Source organism: Anguilla anguilla, chromosome 15 (assembly GCF_013347855.1).
Source record: "Anguilla anguilla isolate fAngAng1 chromosome 15, fAngAng1.pri, whole genome shotgun sequence".
NCBI classification, from domain to species: Eukaryota; Metazoa; Chordata; class Actinopteri; order Anguilliformes; family Anguillidae; genus Anguilla; species Anguilla anguilla.
In genome coordinates this window covers 7,283,820-7,304,478 of record NC_049215.1, presented here as the reverse complement: position 1 = coordinate 7,304,478, position 20,659 = coordinate 7,283,820, and the positions used below count along the sequence as shown (strand labels likewise).

General features: G+C 41.1%; 1 protein-coding gene and 1 long non-coding RNA gene across 4 annotated transcripts in view; one reads left to right on the top strand and one right to left on the bottom strand.

Moving 5' to 3' along the window:
• The window catches only part of LOC118214472, a 265,667-nt gene that overhangs the window by 57,550 nt on the left and 187,458 nt on the right, over positions 1-20,659 (top strand). The gene's annotated exons all lie outside the window — the stretch shown is intronic.
• Positions 1,138-19,518, bottom strand: LOC118214469 (protein Wnt-10a). Its single transcript, XM_035394446.1, has 4 exons — positions 19,045-19,518; positions 15,698-15,960; positions 12,058-12,431; positions 1,138-2,557 (listed from the first exon to the last, which is right to left on the bottom strand). The coding sequence occupies exons 1-4, from the start codon at positions 19,104-19,106 to the stop codon at positions 2,090-2,092; spliced, it is 1,167 nt and encodes a 388-aa protein (XP_035250337.1). The 5' UTR covers positions 19,107-19,518; the 3' UTR covers positions 1,138-2,089.

Here is a 20,659-nt window from a genome sequence, read left to right as displayed (position 1 = left end):
ACGAAAAGCTGAACACCAAAAGGTGTCCTGTACAGTTTAACCACTGTTATAGGACAGACAAAAAGAAACCACTTGTGTTAGCTAAGACTGTTTTGGCATAACGTTGCACGCAAGTAAAGAAGACACACAGCACTCACCTGAAAAAGAACTGCACCCTCCCTTCTTTCCTACAGTCAAGAATAGGTAACTTACATAAGGGTTGAAATTAATTAATGGAGGTTTCACAACAAATGGCAAACACAGTATGTGGGCATTTAGTAAGCATCTGAATCATGAAAAACATGCACTGCTTGTAAAAATACGTAGTGTTTTGGAACATAATATTTGACATAATGCTTGTTATGTCTTGGAATTCTTCTTTTGAAATATGGTGAACGCTCGGTTCTCATTCATATTTCACGATGATGAAGATTACACTGTAAGAGAATTTCCCTGATCTCCTGTCTGGGTATTCAGCAGCTGATTTAATTCCTTTGCTTTGAGTAAATACAGATGATTCAGTTCCAGGTGCGGTTGTTTTCTTGACTTGTCAAACATGAAGTTCCTTACTCACATATGATGGTGGAAGAAATGTTTGTAATTTTGTTATTCCCGTTTTACAGTAGCAATAATATTTTGTCTGTTATAGATTTGTGAGGAAGACAGCGAACAGAGCTAGCAGTTTGTATTCTTCGAGACAGCTTCTGGCTATGGTATTTTACTGCAGACTAAGAAACCTACTCGCTGCATCACCCACCTGGACTACAGCTACTGTCATTCCTGTTTGGCCCGAGGTCAAGTCCAGGTCAATTTGCAGGAGCTTCTGGCTCACCTCAGTTACCATCAGCTACCATTGGTTAGTGAAATCAGGGACGTATTTCAAATGTTTAACTTCAAACAGTAAACAAAGCATTGAAAAGTGCCTTCTGAAATATGGCGATCAATAGAAGCTGCAGTATGACAAAAAAAAACATGCAGGTTGTTCTTTATGTACTGTCTTCTGAATCATCATAGATTAAAAAACTGCAAAACAATTTTTTAAATCAAAAACATTTGTTTTTATTCATCACCTTTTAAAAATCCCTTTCATATTTAGCATTTGTTATGTTTACAAATATTAAGTTATTCACAAAAATAAAATAACTTATGCCACAGGTTCAAGAAAACTAAAATATAAATTCATACACTTATAATAAACTGCATTTTGTCTTGTTAATGCTCTAAAATGAAAAGTCCATCAGTCAATTTCTCCAGAGTAACACCTGTGCAAACTGCAGAATTAAACTGCCTTGTAATCCATATGGACTTATATACTGATACATACTTTCTGTTTGTTTGTGAAAAAAACAAAACAAAAGACAAAGCATATTCATTCCATATTTTTATAACCTCAATTCGTCACTATGAAGCAACCTCACTGTCATACATCAATGATCGTAAAATAGCATGAACAATCTTACAGGCACATTCCGTCGTGGGGCTGACGATGTAGAGTAATCGCTGTGTCTTAATATGAAACTTTGATTTGATTTCAAAATATGACGTGATGATTTTTGTCTATTCTGAAAAGAAGGGCAGTGCATGAAAGTTGCATGAAATGATTATTAGTATTTAACAATGACAATACAACTATTGGGAAGCGAAGGTGCATTGCGGCTTTGGAGAACTTTTTTAAATTATCGTTATTTTTCGTATTCTTGCCTCTACGCACTAGAGTCCCATGCAGTTCTTTTATTGGGAAAAGAAAGTTGCGAACCAAAGGAACCGATTTTCTTTGTCGTAACTGCACTTAGCTACTAACGAGTTCAGCTCCTAATAAACATATCCACGTATTAAATTATTTAATTTAAAAATACTTTCTGAAATAAAACGCAGTGCAGATTCAAACGATCGGACCAAACTCCGATGACCGGACAGGTGCCGAGCAGGCCCAGAGTTTATGGTTCTCCGCACTCTGAAAGCTCTCGTCTTATTCTGAGCTTCCATTTTGTTTTTTGTTTTTTTTTGTTTTTTTTTACCAACAGAAACGGCGGTCCTTTGCAAAAGGGGGGGCGGCAAGGGACGGCTTCTCCCGGCAGTCTGTATCAGTTGGGAACCGGCCCCGCCTCTCTCATTTGCATACGCTGACCCACTCTGTTCTCCGGCACTCCTCGCACACCACGTAGCAGCACCAGTGGAACTTGCAGTTGCAGCGCTCGCTGCGCGTCTGCTGCAGGATGTTGTGGCCCCGGCCGCAGCAGAGGCTCTCGCAGCTGTCCGTCTCCAGGCTGGTCTTGTTGCAGATCCGCCCCTGCGTCCCCGCCGAGTCCGAGCCCGGCTCCCTCTCGCAGAAGTCGGGCGACTTCTCGAAGTAGACCAGCTCGTTGAGGTTGGCCCGCCGCCTGTGGGGGGCGTGCGCGTGCTCCACCTGGCCCGTGTTCCTGTTGTGCGCCTTGATGAGGGCGGCGATGTGGAAGCGCTCCTTCAGCAGGGAGCCCACCAGCCGAAACTCGGGCGTCACCTGCCAGCACGTCTTCAGCTGGCAGCTGCCGGACGTCCCGTGGCATTTGCATTTCCGCCTCATGTGGTCCGTCACCGACTGTCGGGAGTGGAACAGGAAACGGACAGGTCAACATCCTCCTCCCACACGCATCTGCGGTCTCATAAACTCAGATCACACATAGCCCTGCCTCATGCGCTCCCAGTCATTTCTAAATCAGCACAGCAAAAAAAAAAAATGCTACTGTGAACTCCCTCCTCTCCTACCACCGTCTCGTTAACCAAGGCCAGTGTGCTTCTCAGCGGACTCAGGCAAGCAGCAGCACATCAAAGTGCACCATTCCATCTGTAAATGCGCACATATTTGTTTTCTCTTTTTTTTGTATGCGTACAACAGTAATCATGAGATAAGGAAAATTGCGAGAGTTCAAACATAACGATCTTGGTCGGGCTCCGGGTAAACGGTAACCCTGCCTGTAACCTTAGGAGCTTCGTAAACACAAACGCAGACTGAAACGCTTTGCCCGGGAGCTGTCCTTTTCCATGACAGGCGCGAGCTCCCATCCCGGGCCGAGGCCATCCCTCCCACGTTCACAGACCTCCCTCCGCTCTCTCAACAATGCGCTCGTCTGTCATCCCGACTTATAAACTTTTAGATCCAATTACCGACAGGAAAAAGGGGGCCACCCTCGGCACTGACAGCTCACAGCGCACCCGCCCCTATCAACACCGCTCGCGTAAACAGTCACCTTCTACGCGCACCCAACGTCGAGCACACGCCCTCCCGGTCCTCAAGTGATCCGCTGGTGGGCGAATTGAGACTGGTCAGATCATGCCTGCCATAACCTCACAATGATGCCACTTCAACACTTCAAACTGCAGTGAATACCTAATAGGATTGAGCTCTACAATGACATATAATAAATGGCCCATCACATTCATTCACACCCCATATTTTTTATTTTTTTTGGTTGGGAGGAAAAAAAAAAGCAGCAAATGCCATTCCACCTGAATAGGGCTGCATCTTCGTGCAAGCTCATTCCACGCTAAGAGGCAAAAAGGCACTGAGGGTTTACCAAACGCAGTTGAACGTGCAATTGGGGGGGGTCTAGTGATGCTCTGTGACGTAGTTTGTGTGCTGTGAGCTTTGAGGGAGGAACACGGGGGCTCTTCTGAACAGAGAGCAGAGGCAGTCTGTGAATGAGCACGGGGAGGTGATGAATGAGAGCCTGTGTGTCATCCGCAAAGAATGACGAGGCTGGAAATGCAACAGGCCTGACTGCAGCACAGCCAAAGCTAACAAGGCTCTGTGTGGTGAATCAGACGATCATCACCTTTCAAAAAAAAAAAAAAGGTTTTGAAAGATGAAATCTTATTTCCCCCTCAATTCATCATGCATAGCAAAACTATTTTTTAATTAGTTGTGTGCTAATTTTAAGAGAAAACAGGTCACACCATTCTACACCTAGTATACTCAGGAAGGCAGTGCAGATTCTATGTATTACATTTTATTCATTCATCTTTTTCCATAAGGTACATAAGGCCATGTCAGCAGGAATGTCAGAATGCAAGAACCAAAAATGGTTGAGATCTAAACCCTGAATGGATGGACATTCAGCCTTTGACTTCTACGGATGTGTTTTATTACAATGCCAAAAAGAGATGATGTTCCATGGCCAGCTGTCCTATTGCTTCTGGGCTTGTCTCATGAGTGCTGGGAGGCAGAGGTGGCCTGGGTGAATGCCTGACTGACTGAGGAGAACAAATTAACAACAGATCTCCTGAAAGCTGCTCATGGGATGGGATGACAAATCCTTCATATCATGGCCGTTTGGAAGTTCTTGTGGGTGTGAACAAATAAATCAAAATAAATAGGCATACTACTTCACTTTCAGCCAATTGTGTTCTCTGCCTGTCTGCTTGTACATACAGTACGTGAGAATTGCCATTGAAGAGGCATGTTTCTGGTATATCTTGTAAGGGATTTGCAATGCTGGACGCATGAATAGGATGTTTGAAAGATATACGTGTATACATTCTTCGGGCCCAAAGGGCAGAAATACAAGCCGAGGTTGTATTAAGCCACGCCCCCTTCATTTCTTTTGGTTTTTTTGTTACACAACTTGACCAGTGACGTAGAATAAGGGACCCCCCCACTCAAACTCAAAGCAATGTACAGTAGCATAAGCTAATCAATCAGTGAGTCATTGTAGAAGTTTAGCCAGCCAGCAACAGTCATAGTTTACAGTTTTATAAAATGGTGAATTATTGTGTTTGTGCAGCCTGTACAAACTCCAGCCTGTTGAGGCAAACACATTTTTTGAGCAAATAAAGAGTACTTCTTTTGGAGCTTGGGTGCAGTTTGTGGAGGTGAGAAGATGGGACTGCATTGCACCATCAGTGCACATTTTAGCAAGGTGAATCATGTCCCACATGAGACTGATACCTCATGCTGGCCAGATTGGTGATGGAGGTGTAAATGCAATGATTTGTTTCATAGCGATCATTAGCTATATTGCTACAATTTAGCATACAAAACCTAATGCACATTTAGAATCAGTTGTCGCAGTTATAAATGTGTGTGTCAACTGGATATCCAACTAGCTAGGTAGCTATCAGGTATCACACTGACTCAAAATGTAGCAAGTTTATCTACATTACATGTTGCCAGTTTTACAACATGCAGCTAGACATTAACTTGCTAGCTTGCTATCAGGACTGATTGGATAGGCAGGACTACGCTGATGATTGATACCATGTAACCTTGCTAGCTAGCTAGTTCTGAATGCTAGATGCAATGAAATAAGTGAACAATGTGAAATAAATAAACTTGGATTGTAAAGTAGCTTCACCTGTAGTGCTGAACCAGCATTCACAGGTAGTTAGCATCACACACTAGCTATAGTGTCACCAGCTATGGATTCTCACAAAGACAAATGTGCAACTTGCCACAAGTTCTTCTGAATTGCATAATAATCAGACAATGAAACTAGTTATTATCAGTTGCTTAGTTGTTAACTTAATAATTATGTAAATGTTTGAAAGGTGCATGGAGAGAGAAAAATATAAATATATTTTTTCAATAAAATATATATGTTATAAAATATAAATATATATTTTTAAGTTACCGCTCCGGCATTTATTCCTGAAAGGGTTATAACAAACATAACAGTACATCTGGCATCGCCTTGTCTCTAATAACAGGCAACAGGCAACTCTATAAACTGGCACCAAACCGAGATCAAAGGGGACGTATTGGGGGCCACGGGCAATTTGTAGTAAGTTGTGCTTCTAAATGATTCTTGATGTTCCCTCTTCAGTCTCAAAGTAATAATGTCCTGTCCCAGTGGAAAATCCACTCCACTCCTACTCGTGTTTATTTTGAATACACAAAATCCTTTTCTTTATTGGCAAGTTAAATCATACAAGTTAATGACTTTTTGAGTTTTGTTTCTGTTATGAAATGCCCATAAAATGCATATTAACTCCAATGCTAAGCACTAAAGTCAGGAATTAATGTCAGTGTAAGGTGTTTTGTTCTTAATATTTAAGTGCCATAAAATGTCAGTTGATCTTAATGACTGCCAAACTCCAAAAATTGTGTCTGATATGAAAAATAAGTAAATAAATAAAACAATCTTACAACAATAAGGAGCAAGGGCACTGCTGTTAGGTCAGCTAAGTCGGCATCACTGCAGAAAATATGAATACTACGCAGGAAAATGTGACTAAGCAGTGGCAAACAGAGGCTAGAGGCGCTAGACAATAATGCATTAAAAAATGGCCCCAAATGTCACAATGTATTTAATATAATTTTCCATGTCCTTCACTATTTTTCTGTTATAGCAGTTGCAGTGCTACAGCATAAAGGTACCTCTACACCAAGAACGAAAGCTATAACGATAACTATAATGATATTAGCCATAAATCTCTCTCATGCAAACAGCATGCATATGTTCACACTATAATGAAATGCAGTCAAAACGATACCATAGTGATAATGATATCATGCAGGCACAACAATAAAGCACCTTCAGCCAATCAAAAGTGAGCTGTGAAGGAAATTTTTTTTGCGTCGCATCTTTCACTGACAGTTCCATTCCATGACCGACATTCCATCATAGTCAACTATGGTATGGCATCTAGTTTGATTCAAAGGCTTATTGAGGAAGTTCACAAGAAACCGACTTGTTTTGACAAGGGTGATCCTGATTATGAAATCGCCACAAAAAAGGCTGGGCAGGCATTTGGAAACACCTAGGTATTAGTGGTACGTACCTCCCTCGTACCCTCTAGCCATCGACCCTTATTAGCTAGCTAGCCTCTCTGCCGACTGTGCCTTTTGTTTATTTCAGAAAGTTAGTACAGTAGAGCGAGATTGGCAAGATAGTCATGCTCCATCTTCACTTCACAGAATGATACAGTAGAACATTGTGGAACGATATCAGTACAGTTCGTATGCTTGTGAAACTTTGCATCATTATAGTTGTCGTTACTGTTTATAACTATTGCTCTACGTGTAAGGGTGGCTTTACAGTTCCTACCACCTGTAAGCTCTACAGGAAGTCCTCCCGTACACTCCCTGAGGTACTGCTTTTTGGTCAGGCTATGCTGCTACTTTTTCAGTCCAATAGGTGGACTCTTTGACTGGGTAACACTTGGGAAATTGCTGGGGCTGCTGACATTTTCTTTTGATGGTGTTAAATGCATAGCATGTTCCACACAAAAGACTTTATCAGAGCAATCAACAGCTGTCTGACCTGACTGCTTTGGCTTGTTTTCCACCATAAATACATTTAAATACGCCACGCCAAATATTTTACAGTGAAAGCAGATTAGGCCTACACATTAAAACTTTATTTGCTAACGTTAGATGCCTTAATTTACGGTTTTTATATGACTGCCTACCATAGATAGGGCTCAGCCATGTCTTTACTTAGCAGCAGTGTTATTTTGAATGAAGGCAGGATTGATTTGCATGTACACTATAGTTCCAACACTCGTGACAGTTTGAACTTTAAAACAATTCAGTACACAGGCAAACATCATACATCAGTACACATCATTTTAAAACTCAGTAAAAGACAGTTGCCATGAAGAAAGTACTGATGTTTTATTATTCAAATGAGCTTTTTTGTTGAACGCGTTGTCACCATAGACTCGCGCGTGCGTGCACACACACACACAGACAATGCATAATGAAGTCCAGTTTCACCAAACTCCATGCTGCAATTTCCCCCTTTTCAATGTCTCCTTTCTTCCCTGATAAACTTGTCTTAAAGCTGTGTTTGGGGAAGGAAGGGCCGATCTCTTTCTACTTTCCGCCCTGTTTGATGTCTCCAATCTTTTGCTGGGTTAAAACATCTGTTTCCAAACAGCCAGCAGCGACTAATTAGAGCTTTTAACAAGACTGAACGTCGTGAGAACCAGAGGGTGGGCATGAAGAGGCATGTATACCCTACTAAAACCGCCACATTCCTCCACAAAAGAAATCTTTTTGGGGGGGTGGGGTTGTGGGGGAGGAGACCGTGGGTATGATGTATTTTCTGAGACCTCACCTGTGAGGGCTTTCTCTTTTGATATGGAGCTTTCTGCACTGCTCAAAGTCCTCAAGGATCTCCTCGTTCCTCTCCTTTTGCTTCCAGAAATTATCTTCTGTTTTCGCCATGTTGTGATAAATTACATTGACCATTCAAAGTACTTCTGCCACTGAATTTGAATTTGAACATAATCTCAGCTGTGTTCTGACTCATTCATAGGTCCAGTGGTTGTAACCAGATATTGTGGAATAGCATGTGGTGTAATGATCCTGAAGGTATGAACACAGAACTGGCCATGTAGGCTAATTGGTATCATGTACAAACACATGTAGGTAATTTAGCTCATAGGGGCAATAGATAGAGTGCAATAACAGCGCAACCTGCAAAACAAAAACTAAGCACAACATGGTTTTGAAGGCAGCATAGTCATTTTTTTTAAACAGATCGTCCGGAGGTCCATATTTGCATATTTCCCAAATCCTGTCAGACATGTTTTTCAAGCTAGCGACTAACAAACGATTCAACAACCATGCCAGCTGTTCTCAACATCCTACCTCCCCACCCCCAATCCCACCTCTCTTTCTCCTCAACTCCCCCTTATATTTTTCTACTTATCCACTGCTCTCACCCATCTCTCCCGCTCCTCGTCATTACCATCTCTTATTTTATCACACGCACGCCCAAAGTACTCCTCTTTTCCTTCCTCATTTTTTCCATCTCTCCCTCCTCTATCTCTCCTCTCATCTCCTCTCTATCCGCATCTGCTTTGGGATCCCATCCCTCCTTCTCTGCACCTCCCTCATCTCCCTCCCTCTTAACTTCTCCATAGCTTGCTTTGCTTTTTTAGTTGAGAACATCCCATGAAGTCTGTATGGACTTCACCAGCCTCTGTCCTTGGACTAAGTTCAAACCTATCCTCAGTGTCTGTCCTCAAACAGTCACTTAATCATGAACAGAAAACGTACAAGTGTTTCCTGCATTCAATTAAATTAAAAAGCAACGTGTCACATGCGGTGCTTAATATGTAATTTTCCATTTAGGCACGCCAACTGACATCTGCCAAATTTGAACATATCTTTTAAAGACTCCTTTTCAGCATATATACTCAGGTATATGTTGGCTTTACGGTCCTTGTCCACCAGAAATTTCACATTCAGTTAGCCAATATGCCTTCTCACAACAAAGAACTGCTCAAGTCAAACGGGTTGCCCAGCGAAAACAGTATTTACAATTCACTAAATTATTTCTCCCTGCTGCCACCAAATATTAAGGTTCTTTATTTCCAAAAACTACAGGTTAATTAATTGAAATTTATGGAGATATACAGCATAGCCAAAAACCACAACTTCACAAACTAATAGGGAGCGAGGTTTACTGACACACAAGCTGCTGAATCTGACATAAAGGTGGAAAATTGGTTGATCAATGTTGACGTTTGCCTGATCAATTATTGACACGCACTCATTATGAGATCCTCCCATCTGAAAGATACAAGAGTAGGACAAGCAGTGTGTGGTTTTCGTAGTGGTCTTTATCAAGTATTTCAGATGAAACGTTCCGTTTATCCTCCTCCCACAACAAGATAACTGCACATTTGTGTTTTGTCTAAATAATCAAGAAGACCAAAAATAAAGTGATGAAAAGATATAAGGCCAATTATACGGGAGGAAGTGGTACACAATGGGCAATTTTCTGCTGCTTTTGCGTGTATCGGTGGACTGAGAAGAACAACTGGGGCTGATCACTATCATTTGAAGAACAACGATAAAAATACAATAAGTTTTATAAATAAAATAGGGAGGTTTTTCCCTACCACATGTAAACAGGTGAGGAGCACTCATGTTAGTATGCTATAAAATAAAGATTTCTGAATGCATTTCAACGTGGGAGAGCACCAACAAAGCAACATTTCTTAAGTCGTCTTAACAATATAATATAACACTTCTGCTGTAGAGCACTGAAGTACAGTACAGTTCTGCTGTTAGGTACTGAAGTACAGTACTTCTGGTTGGTAGGAGGAGACGAAACCCCCATCTTCTGCCAGCAGTTCAAGAGCCGTGTAGATTCATAATACTCAGATCAATAAAAACATTATTTAAAAAAAATAAACTGCAAGGAACATACTGCATTTATGTTGTTAAGTAAAGCTAACTAATTTGTGTCTTTTCTAACCAAACAGGAAAATGAATTTCAGCTTTTGAACTGACTGATAAATAGTTTGTCTGTGTTGCTATGCCACCTTTGTGCAATTAGTTTTTCAACTAAGAATGCACAAGCTTATCAGAGATGACTATATTTGATTGTTTAAATTGTGAGTGCAGAGTTTGCAGGAATGCAGAACTACAGTACGACCGTTACTTCCAGTGATAAGCGCTCTCAAAATAATTCCTAAAAATGCTGAAAAATAATACGACAATTTTGTTGATGTGTAGAACGACAGAAACTAAAGTACACCTCTTCTCCTTATCCGCCGTGACAGCACTGTCCAATTTCACTCTGACTGTTATATGGCAAACTGTTCATATAACGGGTGGATGTACCTAACTGACTTCCCTTAGACCCAGGTCACCCCAGGCTATTTTCAGCATTGCCATGAAAACCATAGAATTAGTAAACGTGTGTTTAGTGACATACGATAGCATTAACTCATTCATCTCGCATTTGTCACATTTATCAGCGGTGCGATGTGCTTGGCGTAGCCCCAGCTTCCTGGTCACGCCCTGCTACACCCAATATGATGGTAAAACAGTAGTTCTCACACATCAAGACAAATTAATCTACATTATTTTACAGTTTCTGCTCATGGCCCTTAGATATATGTAAAATACTGCCATAGGCATTAACCCATGCACAGTCCATCAGCAAAAAACCTTTTCCACGTCATTAACTTTCCAATGCTCAAACACATCCATCTTGTTTTTTGGCATGTCGTTTATTATGCAGGGTCTGTAATAAACACTTTTTGTCATGGTCTCTGGCAATGCCCATCATGTATGCTTATATTTATTATTTTTATTCTAATTAACCCTATGATTTTCTGCATCTAAATAACATTTCCTAAAGGAGAACTTTGCAATCATGTTCATATTCTTATATTCAGCTGTATTACAGCTTAGTCACAAGGAACTTGAAACGCATTGAAACAGGTTTAAACATGGCATTGTTCACTTGCACGTGAACCTCCATTTTTGTTTTTACGATATACCCTTGCTCGTCAGAATTAGAAATTGCATGCAGTTTTTCGGGGTGTGCTGAGTGACACGCCTGGCTGAACCGGGCCGTGTGTCAGGCTCGGCCGTGTCTGAGTCACGGCGTCGCGGAGTCTTGGTTTCGTACCGTACGCATTTTCTCAGGGCGAGCTCATCGCGGAGACGGCGCACTGAGAGAGCGAACGTGTGCGTGAGTGAGTGAATCCCTCCTCCCGCTTAACTCTAATTGAGGGCCATAAACCGAGCGCTGAGTCACCAGAGCCACGGTCCTCCTCCACACATGACCCGACACGGTTAGGGATGGGTATCGCTAAGATTTTGCCAATAGCGATGCTAAAATTATACTTCTGAGATGGTACCGATACCTAAACCATGCCTGAACCGATACTTTCTTTAAAATAAAGAGCAAAGTACAGCAGTAAACAATGTCATTTGTTGAAATGTAACTATTTAATTGTTTTATTTGTTTAAATTATGCTTCAACTTATACCATATACCATTTTGCTTTTGGCATTTCGACAAAGTTTAACGTTAGCTAGCTTTCTAAAAATACCTGCTGTCACTGATTGAGCAAACAGGGTGAGTGTAACGTTAGCTAGTGACAGTGTGTGGGAGGGGCTTGGGTAAGCGATGCTTCTATTACTTCCGTTTTGGAGTAACTGCGGCCGGTGAAAAATAGTGGATATTTCAATTGGCAGTTTAGTCAATGTATTTTAAAGTGCCACCAAAATCTGCGTTACGATTTGGTCCGGTCGTGTGGGAACTGGTACCGGGTTTCGGTGGCCCACCGTACGCCCCTGCCCCCCCCCCCCCCCCCCCCCAATCGCGGTAGTGTAAAAAAAACCTCTCACCTGCCTGCCAACTCTGTTGTTGTGGAGCCTCATCCTGGCGTGGATATCCTTGTACGTTTCGCGGGAGTCCAAGAAGTCCCGGGAGAACTTTTCCCCAAATTCCACGTCGGGGCTGCAGCCGCCCCACTCCCAGGAGTCCTGGGGCCCCAGGGCGTCGGCCGGGAAGTGCTCCATGACGCCGTGGACCATGCCCTTCCCGCGGTGGATGGCCTCCAGCTGCAGGCGGTTCAGCTTGATCCTGAAGGCCTCCTCGTCCCCGCGCCGCTTCTGGTCGCAGCCGCAGGTCTTCAGCTTCCCCATGGCGCAGGCGTTGGACACGGCGTGGACCACGCCCGCCGCCGCGACGGCGTAGGCGAAGGCGCTCTCTCTGAAACCTGGGGCACGCAGGGTCAAAGAACAGTGTCAGCGGGCATGTACGTGTATTTCTCATATACGGACAGGGAAATATTTCTATATTGAAAGGGAGAGATTGCTCATATATTGACAGGGAAAGATTTGTCATATATTGAAAGGGAGAGATTTGTCATATATTGACAGGGAGAGATTTGTCATATATTGAAAGGGAGAGATTTCTCATATATTGACAGGGAAAGATTTGTCATATATTGAAAGGGAGAGATTTCTCATATATTGAAAGGGAGAGATTTGTCATATATTGACAGGGAGAGATTTCTCATATTGACAGGGAGAGATTTCTCATATGTCTCTTCTCTCCTCCGTCCCACTCCTTTGTTCAACATTTCCCTCTGTCACCTCTCAGTGTACTGTATGTGCCCTGAATAATCAATATCTATCAGCTGGAGAGAACTTGCTCAGACAGTTTTTGTACTGTTACAGTGTTCTGTACTGAGTGAAAACCTCTGCAAAAGTTCAAAAAAATGAGGCAAAAGTAACTCTCAGGCAATAACTGAAAACTGAACAGACCCTCTCAACGTAATTTCTACCAAGAATCAATCGCTGAAAACCGAACTAGACCGTAACTCACGGAAAAGACTCGAGGATCACTGCCGCGCTCCCGTGTTACTTTTCCGTACCCAGGGGGTGTACTGTGCATTCCGAACGTGTTTACAATTAACCGGGCTACTGTTGGCTGATGTTTGATCTGCTGTAATCCCATCCAGAGAAGTCTTTTAACTTTGATCATGCAGGACTGCATTCTTCAAAAAGTAGCTGCATGCAGCAGCGGCAGAAGCATGTGCTGCGTGTGCTGTAGTTAGTAATACACACTGCCATGCAAATAATAGGGGGAAAAAAAATGATTCCAATCGTGTTTCTTTATTTTTTAACATTCATAACTGTAAATAGAATTTGGGAAGGGGGTTTCGTTGCAAAGTCTTTGCTTTGATGTTAATGCAGACCCTTAAATTGCTTGAAGTACTTCAATGGATTTTGGGGTTTAGCGAAAAGGGGGTTTCCCTTATTTTCCAGGTTAACATAAAGGCTGCCTTTCAGCCCAGGTGGCTGTTTGCCCATCAGACGTAAGTGCGGTCCCATAAAACAGGTTTTCTTAAAGGCATCTTCCAGGGACACACAGAGCATTAAAGAGACGCGTGCTATGAACAACATGAAAGACCCCGTAAGAGCAGATCTTTTTCCATCATTGTCCGTTAAGGACTAAAAAGACACGTGACGAAGAAGAATATATCATCGTTACAAATGAACGGTCGCTTAGATGCATAAGAACTTGGTCTTTTAGTAGACTGTTTTTGTAAATAGTCTTTATTTCTATCTGAGATGCATTTATATGTGCAATATCTCGTATGGTTGAACTGAGTTCTTAATACACAATGGTTGTACATACAGTATAATTTAAAAAAGCGTATTTCATGTCATAGCCACGCATATGTCCAACATAAAATTGCACTTATTTACTTTATTATTATTTTAAAATATTACTTGACAAATAAAAAAAAAAAAACTAATAGCAATGCTACTGTGCTTAGCATTGGCCAATTAAAAAAAAATTATTATGTTTGTATTAAACAAATGCCTATTTTTACTATTTGGCTAATCCTTACCTTAATCTAAAATGATATTTACCTTTGTAGTCTTAGTAACCACCAGTTTTAACAGGTTTATTGGCAGTGATGTCAGTTTGTTGCATACAGATTGGAACTTGTCTCATTAGACCTTTAAATTCAGCCTCACATAACCCCTGTCTCCTCTTTTTGTCCAGCAAGAATCTACTGACTAATGATGGTTAAACAGTTAAATCAAGTGTGAAATAGCAATGTCTGGAATTTGCCTTATTTTAAAAATGCACCTTCCCTGGAGGTGGAATAACCTGAGCATTTGGGATCAGAAATTGCGGTGCACACAAAGACATATACCCACATACACACATACATGCACGCACACACACACACACACACACACACACACATACATGGGCACATACAGTAGACACACACACACACACAAAAGACACACAACTGCATGCACACAGATACCTTATAAACATATACACACATGCATGCACATATAAACATATTAAACTAGCACACACACACACACACACAAACACACACATGCATAAACACAGACTCACAAACACAACGCGGCTCACATGCGCACACACACACACACACACAACTTTTTGTTGGGGGGGTAATAGATGGTACCTAAAGGCAGCTCAGAGACACACAGACGTGGGAACACGGTTTCAGCTTTTGCCCCTGAACAGATGAGACCGGGAACATATCAATCTGCGAAATAATTTATCGCAGGAGACACGCCCAACTGAGCTGAGGGCAGAGGAAGTGGGGGAATGAATTAGATATCGAAGGAAACCGTCACTTTGGGTTACAGAAACCAACTGAACAGGTTTATGCTTTTTTGCCACTGAAGAGTTGAGAAAACGCTGACAGCAAATTCACAGCCCTCACTCCTGCGCTAAAAAAAGAGAGAGAGCCCAGGCCAGCCTTTTCAACAGCCAATTTTCACTTTAAGCCATGCAAAACATATGTAAAATATATTTGCATTAAAGCACAGTGCACTAAACTTTAAAAAAAAATTTTTTTTTTTTTACAGGGAGCGCAAATTCTGACCTCACTGCATTGGAATTTCAGGCGATTTACTCTCTTAACTGACACTGCTATTCTTTTGGTGTCAGACCTGCTGTGTTTTGAAACCTTGAACCGCACTTGTGTTGCCTTGCGTGTCATAGCGGGAGCCCATTATCTCAAGCAGACAGGTGCATTTCCCATGGATTCTGTTCTGATTAAATGCAGACGCGTGCATGCAGTTATTAAAGTGAGAATTAGATAGAATTCCCGAGGCCCTTAATTCCCCAGTAAATACCAAATAAAAGCAAATCTTTTATTTTTCATTCTTGTCGGTAACGGGCAAACACCTGGCGATATTAAGGAATTGAAAAAGAAACATGTAATACTTGCTTAAACGTGTTAGAGAAGTCAGATTGTTTGAACGCCTCCCCAGGGCAGGAAAGTTGTTTAGTCAAATTCACGAGTTTCACACCGAGCCAGTGATTCATTACGCATAACACGATGTGACCGGAGACAGAGGGTAAACAGGAAATCAGTGGTCATCACAAGGAGCACGTTCCTCTTTAGGTGCGACGCTACCGTGACGCGTAGAGCGCGTCTGCGCGTTAACGTAGCGCCCATCGTTAGCAACTCACCGCGGCTGAAGACCGCGCTCTCGTACGGGATCTTGTTGCGCGTTTCCAGGCTGGAGCAGTTCCACCTGTGCCCGCGGAACTGGTGCTGGCACTCGTGGATGGCGATCTGGATGCCCTGGATGGCGGACGCGGTGACGTCGGGGTTCCGCATGCACAGGTCCAGTTGTCGCCGCGTCAGGCCGGGGAGGGTCAGGCACACGGTGTTTGCGTTCAGAATGGGATCGAACGGGATCTTCAACCCCAGAATTTCATTGGAATGTACTCTGGAGTGTAAGAAAATGGCTTCTGTCAGTGTCTGTCTAAAATATGCATTTGTTTTAAAACTTACACTTGGATTCTAGCCATTACACATTTATACCACCGTAGGTAGGCCTATGTCAGACCAGAGAGTGCCAGTGCAATGCACCTTAGTAAATACAGTGCATCTAGATATGCTGGGCTTCAATTAACATTTGTCCTGTGTTGTTCAATTAAGTTGCGACTGACAGTAAAAAGCCAGAATTCTCAAACAATTTGAGAAATTCATAAACCACTAAAAGAAACTCACCAAACGGAGTTTATGAAGACAAATCGTAACACTTTCACACATATACTTGTAAATCAAAGTTATAGACACATGTTGATTGAATACAGGCCATTAAGCAGAAGTAGGCCTAGATTAAAAACACAATGGCTGGGATTCAATTAGCACTTGCACATTTTGACTAACAATTAAAAGAATAAACACACCCATCCACACACACACACACACACACACACACAGTTAAAGTATACTGTTTTATATATACTGTATACAGTGTGCAGTTAAAAGCAAAAGTATTGGGACAGTGACACATTTGTTTGTTGTTTTGCCTCTGTACTCCAGCACATTTGATTTGAAATTAAACAACAGATATGAAGTTAAAGTGGAGACTGCCTGTTTTAATTTGAGGGTATTTATATCCATATCGGGTGATCCATGTAGGAAAAGAAAATCGGAATAAGTTGCTCGGAGACAATAATCAGAGACATAGCCAAAACACTGGGTGTGTCAAATCAACTGTTTGGTAGATTGTTAGAAAGCAAAAACGAATGTGTGAGGTCAGTAATAGCAAAAGGCCTGGTAGACTACCGGAGACCACTGTTGTGGATGACTGAAGAATACTTTTTCAGTTGTAAAGAAAATCCCCCTATAACTGCCGAAACATATCAAGAACACTCCCAGTATATAAGCATAGATATGTCAGATAGAGAAGAGAAGACTAGCCCAGGATGACCTCTGAGGGTTCACCACCAGATGCAAACCACTGGCAAGCCTCAAGAACAGAACAGCCAGGTTAAGAGTTTGCTAAAAACTACATGGGAAAACTCTGTTGAAACAAAGTCATATGGACTGACGAGATGAGTATTAACCTCTGCCAAAGAGATGGAAAGAGGAAAGTGTGGGGAAAGAAACAAACAGCTCATGATCCAAAGCACCCCCTCATCTGTGAAATACGGTGGAGGTAGTGTCATGGCCTGGACATGTATGGCTGCCACTGGAACTGGCTCACTTTTCTTTATTGATGATGTGACTGCTGACGGTAGCAGCAGGATGAATTCTGGAGTGTGCATTACAGTGACATCTGCTCAGATCCAACCAAGTGCCTCAAAACTCATTGAGCAGGAGAATGACCCCAAATATACTGCTAAAGCAACCAAGCAGTTTTTCCACAGCCAAAAATGAATGCAAAAGTCAAACACCTGTCCTGTATCCAAATGGATATGCATTTCATTTGCTGAAGACAAGATCAAAGGCAAAACGCCCTCCAAAAAAACAGGACCCCAAAAGGCCTGGTTCTGTGGTCTAACCGGCCTTTTGCTATTACTGAAGATGGCTACAATACAGGCCTGGTAGAGCATCACCAAGAAAGATACCCAGTGTCTGGTGATGCCTATGGGTCGCAGGCTGAAGGCAATCATCCAATGCAAAGGACCTGCAACCACGTTCTAAATATGATTACTTTATTCCCTGCATGTTCATTTGTGTGATTACTTTTGCTCTGAATCTCTCGACATGGATGGAAATATCCTCAAATTAAAGCTGACAGTCTGCACTCATACACCACATCGTTTTATTTCAATGCCACTGTCCTGGAGTACAGACCCAAAACAACGAAAATGTGTCACTGTCCCAATACTTTTGCATTTAACTCTCTCTCTCTATATATAATATATATCCTTTTTTCATCACAATCATAGTTTTGTGAGTTTATCAATTACTGAAGACTTAGCGAACAGAGTACTTGCTTTTACTTGTAAATCAAAATTAAGGACATAATTGATTGCTTACAGTACAAAGTGTTTATTGATCCAATTAATAGTTTTATTTATGGAATGGCAATTTCAATAAGTTGGTTATGATCACTAATGTGCACTTTTAAATAATGAATTGTACAAGTAGTGCATCTTTTCTGGAAAGTAAGTTAGGCTATAAGTTAAATAAATAAATCGTTGAAACCGCAGACTGGAGGTGGAGCTCTACTGCATTATCCTAATATATTCCTTAATTAATAAAGCAAGTTGGTGTTTGGCCTCGAATGGAGGGACTGGCCAAATCAAAGGAACACCAACTACTGCTGACCCATCCAGATTGGATGTTGATATTCTCGAGGATTTGATAAATAAATACAATTAATAATAAAATAAATAAGTAAATAAAATTTGATGCCAAACATTAGATTGACGTAGTTAAACAGACGAGCTTCAATTAAATATGCAATGCGATACGGAATCTTAGTCATGCCCACCGAAATATGAATCAGGACAGGCTTGTGTGCCATTATATATATATATATATATATATATATATATATATATATATTCTTTTTTTTTTTTTTTTTTTTCCCAATTGCATAATATCAGTAGCCCGATTCATGCGCGATATCAACCGGAATTGCCCCTATATTCATGTGGTTTTAAAAGTTTGAGTTTTCCACGCTTTTTCGTTTGGTTTTCAATAATGCTGTTGTGTATACTACGACGTACAACGCGATAAGCAAACGGGAAAGATATGTCTTATAATGCAGTATGCGTAAACAAATAATGCGCAAATGATTACCGTGATAAACTTTGGAGGCGCCCTATACTAATGAAACGCCCATAGGCTATGGATAGAAAAACAGTCAAATTTAAGGGTTAAAGAGATTGAAGAGAAATTAAGAAAATTAAAGATAGGTTGTACAAAACATATCATTCAGCTTCAGTAATGTTTGTTAACTAAACTTGGTCCATACAACATTTATAAATACATTTATATAGCCTATGAATAAATAGGATTTAGAAAGCTTAAAGGAAGACTTCACTGCCTAAACGAAGCCTATACTTACCGTTGCATAAGCAGCGCCAGCAACATCAAGGACCGGAATAAATGTAGTACCAAGAATTCCATTGTGTTTCTTTCAGACGACACTTTAAAGTCCCGTTTGAGTAGTCTACTGATAACGTTGGTTATCGCTCCCTCTTTAAGATGACAGGTTTTTCAAGGAAAAGTTTCCCTTAGTAAGTGTAAGTTCCGGCAGTACGCGTGCGAGATGACAGGTCCTACTCAATTTTGTTTTGGTTCTGTATTTAGATCCGATAAAAAACGATAAACCAGCCAAATAACGACTGTTTGCAGTTTAACTCATTCATAGAAGGCAAAAGTTTCAGTTTGAAATTCAGCTTCTTTAAGAAGTACATTGGTATGAAGGAATGAATGAAATTCCCTTACATAGATAATAGTTAAGATCCCAGGTGATATCTGTATTGGTGTACACCCGAAAAGCGGAAAGTGGATTTTAGATCATCAGCGTAGGCTACTATCTCCAGTCTCGCTGGCTTGTGATGTTTTGCTTATCCTGAAAGCATACTAAACTACTGCACTTAGCACTTTGCCAGCCTACTTTTACGTCACATGGCAGTAAAGCATCGACGCAGAAAAGAACCCCGGGTATTCTCTATTTAAATGTAATATTCGGCAGTAGAGGGTAATACGATTTCCCCCCACGAGGCTATATTGATAATTCTCTGATACGTAGATATGATTTTCTGGAAGTTTTTCTATAGTTTTGCTTTTTACAGTATTTTAGTTCAGTTTAATGCATTCAGGAAGTTTAAGTACACAAGTATCCCACTATTTGATTATTGAATGTTTTGGTATTCATAATTAAAAACCACAAAAGTCGGCTACAAATGGAGCAAAAAGGAATAATATAATAAAGTATGGTAGGTTAACAACATTTTTTATTAATTAAAAAAAATAATAATAATTGAATGGGATTAAGTTAAGTCCCTGGACAATTATGGTGAATGTGTTGATTGTGGGTTATGATGACTGGCTTTCACAGTGTATCATACTAAATGTGAAGACACTAGCTGCAGAGGAACCCATTACCCCTCTCCCTCAGCTTCACCATGTCAGTCACACATCTTTAGACTTAGATTCTATTCACATACACGTTTTTACATAGATTATGTGGCCAGCAGCTCCGTGTTTGTGTCATGTCTCTACATCTCTGAAACAGTAACACAAAGTAAAAAGCTATTTTGAGGAACATTTTAAAGGTGTTGGTTAAGCAAGGCTAATCATATCATACCAATCAATAGCTCTGTGTATTATTGCACCTCTGATAACACTCAGAAAGTTACCCATTCAGGTATATTGATGTGTAATGTTTCGAAACATATCCAAGTATCAGTTCTTGAATCAGCATACATTAATTGGGAAACCTGTGTGAAGAAAATGGTACCTGTCTATCTCTTTCTCTCTCTGCTGGGTCATTTTTATCACAAAGCAAAATATAGTCCTTCAAACAAGTTAAGTAGCCTACTTTGGTGGAGAAATGTCAGAGAATCTCACTTTCCAATGGAATTTGACATTAAATACCACACAAGAACACTAAAGAGTAATGCACAAAAGAGTAATATATAGGTCCCTTTGACATATATATTGCAATATTTCAT